Source organism: Carassius auratus, chromosome 8, assembly GCF_003368295.1.
Source record: "Carassius auratus strain Wakin chromosome 8, ASM336829v1, whole genome shotgun sequence".
Lineage (NCBI taxonomy): Eukaryota > Metazoa > Chordata > Actinopteri > Cypriniformes > Cyprinidae > Carassius > Carassius auratus.
Genome location: NC_039250.1, coordinates 20,296,594 through 20,304,519, shown reverse-complemented (window position 1 = coordinate 20,304,519; position 7,926 = coordinate 20,296,594). Strand labels below are relative to the sequence as shown.

The following is a 7,926-nucleotide window of genomic DNA, read 5'->3' as shown; positions in this document are numbered from 1 at the left end:
CCTCACTACCCTTATTTTGCTGTGTTGTGATGATAAGGCTTTCAAGAGCTCTCACACACACATTTGTTCCAGTTGTTGTTTTGCCGTGTTCAACTTATGAGACTATCCACAGCACACTATAGGCTATAAAAAACATTCCTCTCTGTGTCCTTTCGCTCTTTTTCTCTGTTGAGACATCATACGTCCGTGTTTGAAAACTGTTTGAAAGTTTGTGGAAAGAATTTGCAAGTCTGGACGTAATGTTTGCCTTTGCTTTGTTTAATTCTAAATAGTAGTTTGAAATATTGTATATTTAATAGGAATGGTGCTATAAGCAAGAAACCTAAAAGATCCAGGCTCTGACAGAAGATATGAGAGAAGAGGAGGGAAAGGGGGAAATTTAGGGGCCTAAAGGCTCCTCTGTGGTGCACTTCTCTCCAGGCAAGCGCATTAGTTCCAGGGCGTTAAAGTGAAGTTCGATGGCTCATCCTCTTCCTGAGATCCTCTTCCTTTCATAATGTCCTGCTTGCATTTATATGTAGATTGCTTTTATTTGACTCTTAAAGTCACTTACAAAATGTGCGTGCATTGTGCAGCTACTTCAGCAAATGGAAATGTTAATAGAAAATACCTCATTTTTTATTTAGCTCTCCTTGAATAAGTGAATTTTGAAGATCTGTGTCAGATTCTTGAGAATAAAACAGGCCCCAGATGTGAATGCTGTTGTCTTGGCTTGCAGCGATTTCACCTTTATGGTTTTAGATGCGAATGTGCTTCTCACAGATATTTGGCAGAGTAATCGCGCCCTCTACTGCTCAATAAAGTTTTACATATAAACATCCAACAGCAGATCAAATGTAAGAGAAATGCTGCTCTCTGTAGGACAGCAGAAGAATCACAGAAAGGATATGTCAATTATCTTGTTGAACATTTATTTTAAAGTAATTACTATTTTGGCTAACATTACCGGAGCCCTATTATAACATGTACCTATGGAACCATTTACAAATTTTACAAAACCTATTTTTTAGGGCATCCACTTTTATTTTTTTTCTTTATTGTTATTATTATCATTCAAATGCAGAAAGCATTTAGTTCGGTTTAAGTGGGTTATTAGGGTTAGGTTATGGTATCTATGTACCGTGGTGTGTGTGTGTGTGTGTGAGCTTGGATGGAAATTAAAACTGTATAGGCTACCTCAGATTTTAAAGAGCTCAGGAAATGTATATTTCAGACTGTAGATTTAGTGCATTTAGCATGACATACAGTTTTTTAGTATTATTATTTTGTTACTTTTTGGAAATAAATTTTTCACAAGAAACCTGTCGCCACCTCCTGGCATAAGAATGTAACTTACAGACAGGACCACTACTCGAATCATTGAATTAATCTTTTTATGAACTGATCCAAAAGATTCGAGTCATCGCTGTAAATCAAAATCCCCATTAGAAAGTGCACCTGGAAATCGTGGGATGGGGAGTATATCCTCTCCGCGAGCTTACTGTCAGAGGCGGGAGAGGAGAGCAGGAGCTGCGTGAGGCGGTGGCTCGCACTCCGTTTTGCCCTATTATGGTCACGAGCGTGACAGCGCGCGCTACCCAGCATGCGCCGCGGGGTGAGGCTCCGCCACAGCCAAGATGACCGACTTTGAGGAGCCGCTCTCAGACGAGGAGAAGGTAAAAATAAAACATTACATTAACTTTTACAAACCGCCCAAGTACACACGCTCGTACGTCTTTATATTGAAACCCTCCGCGTGCAGAAGGATAAATAACTGGTTCCCGGAAGGAGCGCAAGGTTGCCTAGCCGGTTAACTGTTAGCCGTGTGCTAATCTGTGAGGAAGTGAAATCGCAGCTTTGCACTCCCGTAAAACACAGAGACCTGGCTTTATAACAACGATACACCGAATAACAAGCAGTGTTTTAGTAGGAAACACGCAGTCCGTTAAAGCCGCAGTGGCCGTGTTGTTTTGAGTTGACGTGTTGTGAGCGTCAGCTGTTAGCAGATAACGTAACATTAGCTGTCAGAGTGAGCTCAGAAATAGATCACAGCAGATCCACCCATTCCGAACCGAGCCGAAGAACTTTAACGGGCCGTGCTCCGGTAGAATTACACATTTGTGGGACAGCAGATGCCAGCTCCGCCTGACACGACAGCTATCTGAGCCTCGGCCGGATGAAGTTACGATCGCAGGAGCGGTTGTGTTTGGAGGTGGAAGTCTGCAGTCTACGCTGGTTTAAAGAGATAGTTTAGTCAAATTGAGAATACTGTCGTCATTTACACACCCCAGTGTTGTTTCTGCAGTGAAGCAAAAATGAGATGTTAGGAAGAATGTTTGCGAAGTACTGTCTCGTTTATCGTTGGCTTTTAATTGCATCTTTCTATATTTTGAATCTGAAGCACAAGACTGTAATTAACATGGTCTGTCACTGACATTAGTCTCGAGCTTTATATGGAGCAGACGGGTGGATTCTGATTTATTTGTGCCGTTTCGTTCAGTCCCCGTCATCATCTGTCCCTTTTCTAAAAGCTGCATTCAACTGCCACGTATTTTCTTCCCCTTTAATTACATGTGAGCATTTTCTGCATACTGTCAGAGCTTTGCGTTACAGGCTCAGCTGACTTCCCCAGCCAGGCCACTGGAGATGCTCATTAGGCAGATTACCAGATGCTTCTCTTTATGTTAATCTCTTTCCTTTTCATATTTATTAAACTGGTTTTGTTGGACAAAAATATGAGCTTGACAGCTTCTTTTGGTGGGTTTAAATGACATTAGCTGTATGAAAATTAATGGTATCCAGTGTTGTTTTAAATGTATTTTTATTTTACAGTGAAATATTAAAACAGTGATATTGTATCTTATTTTAATTAATATAGTTTTTTTTTAAATAATAGTAGTTATTATATCCATCCATTTTCCACCACTGTGTACAGGGTCACAGTGGCAGCAGGCTGAGTAAGGAAACAAATGTCTTTTTCCCTGGTCACCTCCTCCATCTTATCCTGGGGTATCCCAAAGTGTTCCCAGGACATCCGAGAGATCTGATCCCTCCAGTCACTTATACTGTTATATAACAATCTTCATATATATTCACAAATATTTTGAATCTCAAATATTAACAATTTAAGAACTTAAAATAGTTTTGGGTAAAATACTTTTTTTTTTTTGGATGAACTGTCAGTTTAACAGAGCACGGCAGATCTGACGTGGAATAGTCCTGGTCTGATACATAAAGGTTGAGAGGATATTTGAGGACCGGAAATAAGCTGTTTGAGATGTTTTTGGATTTTTAGTAGTGTGGTGATGTGGTTTTAAAAGGTGCACACGTAACTTGTGTGTATTGTTGAGAACTCAGTGGTGTGTGTTCTTGAAGTGTTACAGGCCAGAGTCTGTGTAAATGGGGTAACTTGATCTCTAGAGTCACCTGCTGGAAACTGGCTGTGATTCAGTGGTGCTGGAGCCATAGTGTTTTAGTGAGGCAAATATGTGCCCACTCATAATTTATTATGTTATATCTGCAGGTCCGCATCGCAGCTAACTTTGTGACCCACGCTCCCCCTGGAGAATTCAATGAAGTGTTCAATGGTGAGTGTCATTTTTCATTAAGCTTTAAAGGGCACCTATTATGCCCCTTTTTACAAGGAGTAATATTGGTGTTGGGTGCTCCCAGAAGGTGTCTGTGCAGTTTCAGCCCAAAATACCCTGCAGAATATTTATTATAAGAGCTGGAAGATCTACATTTTTGGGTGTGTTTAAAAATAGAGCTGTTTTCGAGTGTATCGCTTTAAATGCAAATGCGATGCATATATTAATTTTTGTTTTGGACAAAGATGCAATAACATTTTTATTGTTACATATAATTCTATAATATATAATAAATGCTGTTCTTTTGAAATGGAAAAAAAGAATAACGATTTCTACAGAAATATTAAGCAGAAAAACTGTCTGATTTCTAAAGGATCGTGTAATACTAAAGACTGGATAAATGGCTGCTGAAAATTCAGCATTGCCTTGATAGGAATAAACTACATTTTAAAATGTTTTAAATGAGAAAACTTGCAGTGATATTTCATAGTATTGCAGATTTGACTATTTTTGATTAAATAAATTCAGCCTTGGTGAGCATAAGAACATATTTTTCTTTGAAAAAATGGAACTGGCCCCAAGCTTGTGTACAGTTTCTTGTTCTCACTCTACTATCTTTCTCTTACAAACTTGTGCTACTCACAAGAAGAGATTTGATTCTTTGCTCCTGCTTCACAAATGGATAGCTCTCTCGCAGTTTCATTGGCGGTGCCCCATTGCTGCTCATCAAAAACACCTGATTTCAATTTTATATTATATCAGACTTGTGTTTAGGTTTGTGACTGATTTTTTTTAATGATTGTGTGTTTTTTGTAGATGTGCGACTTCTCCTCAACAATGACAACCTTCTCCGGGAAGGGGCAGCACAGTAAGTTTACAGATCTTGTTTGTCACGTTATGTCTAGATGCATCTGTGTGTAGTTGAAAGTTTATTTCCTAAGAAGGATTCACGTTGCATTCTTCTGTTCTGTCTCACAGTGCCTTTGCTCAGTATAACATGGATCAGTTCACTCCTGTCAAACTGGATGGTAGTGAGGAGTCGGTAAGTTAACGTTTTGAAGTATCACAGATGTAGTAATATCAGTAGGTTTTGGAAATGTATACGTACGTTTAGTTCCTGTGCTGCCATGAGACTCTGTGTTAGTTTTGAACAGAGAGCACACTATTGACATTATTTATTCAAGCTGGTTGTAAACTGCTCTCTGGAGATCTTTGTGTGCTTTGTGAGTGATTAGGACAGGCATGAGCATTGGACTGTGAGTGCTTGCTGCTGCAGATCTGTGTTTGATTAGTTTTGTCTAAAGAGGAAGGGACTTCCTGTTCCTGCAGGTTCTGATCACTGAGCATGGAGATCTGGGTCAGGGACGGTACTTCGACCCACGGAAGCGGGTGTCATTCCGTTTCGATCACCTGCGAAAGGAAGCGAGCGATCCTCAGCCCTATGAGGGAGAGACTGCCCTCCGGTCCTGGAGGGACGCCTGTGATGAAGCGCTCAGTGCTTATGTTAAAGAGCACTATCCCACTGGAGTCTGCACGGTACTCAGTTTTCCTATGGGAAACTCAACAGAAGTTTCTCTTACTGTTAGCACTTGCTGCAGCCATTGTTTGTGAAGTCATGTGCACTGATGTTTGTGCCGCAGGTGTATGGGAAGACTGTTGACGGACAGCAAACAATTATTGCTTGTATTGAGGGTCATCAGTTCCAGCCCAAAAACTTTTGGTGAGCAATGTTCAGTGCTTTATCTCTTTATACCCAGCTCTCTGGAATACTTGTATAATGTTGCTAAACTATATAATTGACCCTTTGTCCCAGGCAACTGATTGCCAGAACTTTGCCATTTTCATGATAATTTAAATCAGCATTTCTGGCACATTTAGGTTTTAACACAACATTTGGAATTGATAAGATTTAAATGTAAAAAAAAAAAAGTGTAATTTAAAAATGTAAATGTTTTTTAAAAAGTCTCTTATGCTCTCCAAGGCTCCATTTAGTTTATCAAAATACAGTAATATTTTACATATTATAACTATTATTATTTACAATTTAATTACAAATATTATTAACTCTTTTCCATTTTAACATATTTTTACATGTAATTTGTTCCTGTGATGGCAAATCTGATTCTTTTTTATTAGAAAATTGTGTGTAATATAAATAACTTTATAGTCTTTACAACAAAAGTCTTTTAGTGCTGTTTTTTCCCCTCTAAATATATAACCACTGACCCTGAGTCTTTAAATGGTAGTGTATTTGTTAAATAGTAAGCCTTATGTACAGCCAGCTGTCATTTTTAAACTGATTTACTCTTGCCATGTTTTATTTTGAAGTTATTAGGTGACGGTATATCACTTATCAAGTTAGAGCTACATTTTTGACACATTCCTTAAATTGGTTAGTCTGAAATCTTTATGCTAGTCTCTGCAGTCTTCATTTGAATTGTCCAGTTCAATGTCTGGAGTCTGATTCTGTAGTAAGACTATATCTGATTGTACGCTGACTCTCTGATGATTGTCTCTCGTCAGGAATGGCCGGTGCAGGTCAGAGTGGAAGTTCACTGTTAGTCAGTCATCAGCTCAGGTGGTGGGAGTGTTGAAGATCCAGGTGAGAGCTGACAGATCAGCATAGAGTGGGCATGAGGGAAAAAACTGATTTGTAAAGTGTTACATAATTTGTTTTCCTACAGGTACATTATTATGAGGATGGTAATGTACAACTGGTGAGCCATAAAGAGGTGGAGGAATCCATTGTAGTGAATGTGAGTAAAAAAAATATATATATATATATTCACATAAACATTAACCAAAGCTAAGAGTTCAGTGAAGTGAATTCCAGCCCTTTTCTCTCTAGAATGAAACCCAGACTGCCAAGGAGTTTGTAAAAATCATTGAAAATGCTGAAAATGATTACCAGGTAGAAATTTGACATCTATGTAAATTTGAATTAAGATGAATATTCAATATTTCATATGATCGTGCATCCCTAATTTTGATGATCAGTATTCAGTAACATTTGTGCTGTTTAAATGTTTCCCTCCAGACGGCCATCAGTGAGAACTACCAGACAATGTCAGACACCACCTTCAAAGCTCTCCGCAGACAGCTGCCTGTGACTCGCACCAAGATCGACTGGAACAAGATCCTCAGCTACAAGATCGGCAAAGAGATGCAAAACGCTTAGAAACCTACCCGGTTCCTCTTCCTTCTGTTCAAGTGCGGAGCCGGCGCTCATAACATCTCACGGCGTTCGCTCAGCATGAAGAAGTCTCCCAAAAATGAAAAAAAAAATAAAAATAAAAAAAGTCAAAAACTTTTTCTGTTTAAAAGAGGATGTGATTCCATTCAGCCTTCTGCCATTAATAGACTTGGATGGGTCTCAGCTGTGGATGAGGTTCAAATGAGAACTTGGAGGAAATCGTGGATCTAAATTATCTGCAATAGTCGCTTGTCTCTCATTTACCTGCTCGCAAGTCCCTCAAAGAGTTTGTATTGTTTTGATTTTTGTCTTTTTTTGTGAACTGTGACAGCTGCAATGCTCGTGCAAACGGTTTTTGTGTTTCAAAACGGTGGATAAGTAATGCCTCACTCACTGTATCTCCAAACCCCAATCAGACGACACTCCCACCTTCCTCCTCCTCCGCCTACTGACAACCTGGAGAGATGAGATGTCCTGCTGTCCTGTTCTCAACTGTCCAGGCTGTAACAGGCAATGCATGAGGTCAGGCGAGGAGAGGAGGGGAATGGGCTCTGTGTCTGGGTTTGGAGTGGCCATCTGTCTTAACTGCTCCCACCGTATATTTGTCTGACTCACAGTATGCTAAACTAAAATTATTGAATAACCCAAAAAGACGGAATAAATAAATGTATGGATAACCCTCTTTGGTAGCAAATGCATCCAAATGAAGTCTTGATTGTTACATTATTACACCAGATGAATTTTCTTCACATGTAGAGGTTTAGACTGTCTGTTACAGGTACTTGTGATGCATTTAGGGTATCCACAGTCTGCAACAAATCCGCAACTCACAAAGTAAATCTGAGTCTCTCTCTTGTCCAGAGGAGCACTGAGGGCTCCATCAGTGTTGCGTTTGCATGTTTCTGCTACACTGCTTTCACGTTAACCTTGTTTGTCTTGACTGTTCCATCCATCAAAGATCCTCTGTGAAATACACCCATCCTGTAAGACTGGCATATTCTCTGTCTCATAACCTTTATTTTTTCAGATTTTAAATCATGCAAACATAATGTCTGTTCACAGTAAATGGCACCAAAATGACTAAATGGTTACTTCTGAGCCTTTATTGTGTAAACTGTTGTGTTTGTGCCTGATATCTATACAGATTTATTCCTAGTGATGTTTAAG

General features: G+C 39.4%; 1 protein-coding gene across 1 annotated transcript; it reads left to right on the top strand.

Annotated features, from left to right (window-relative positions):
• The first annotated feature begins 1,522 nt into the window (after positions 1-1,522).
• On the top strand, positions 1,523-7,839 carry LOC113107540 (F-actin-capping protein subunit alpha-1-like). The gene is made up of 10 exons (XM_026270134.1): positions 1,523-1,655; positions 3,503-3,566; positions 4,383-4,434; positions 4,545-4,608; positions 4,896-5,102; positions 5,207-5,286; positions 6,090-6,168; positions 6,251-6,322; positions 6,415-6,477; positions 6,604-7,839. The coding sequence occupies exons 1-10, from the start codon at positions 1,617-1,619 to the stop codon at positions 6,742-6,744; spliced, it is 861 nt and encodes a 286-aa protein (XP_026125919.1). The 5' UTR covers positions 1,523-1,616; the 3' UTR covers positions 6,745-7,839.
• The last annotated feature ends 87 nt before the right edge of the window (positions 7,840-7,926 follow it).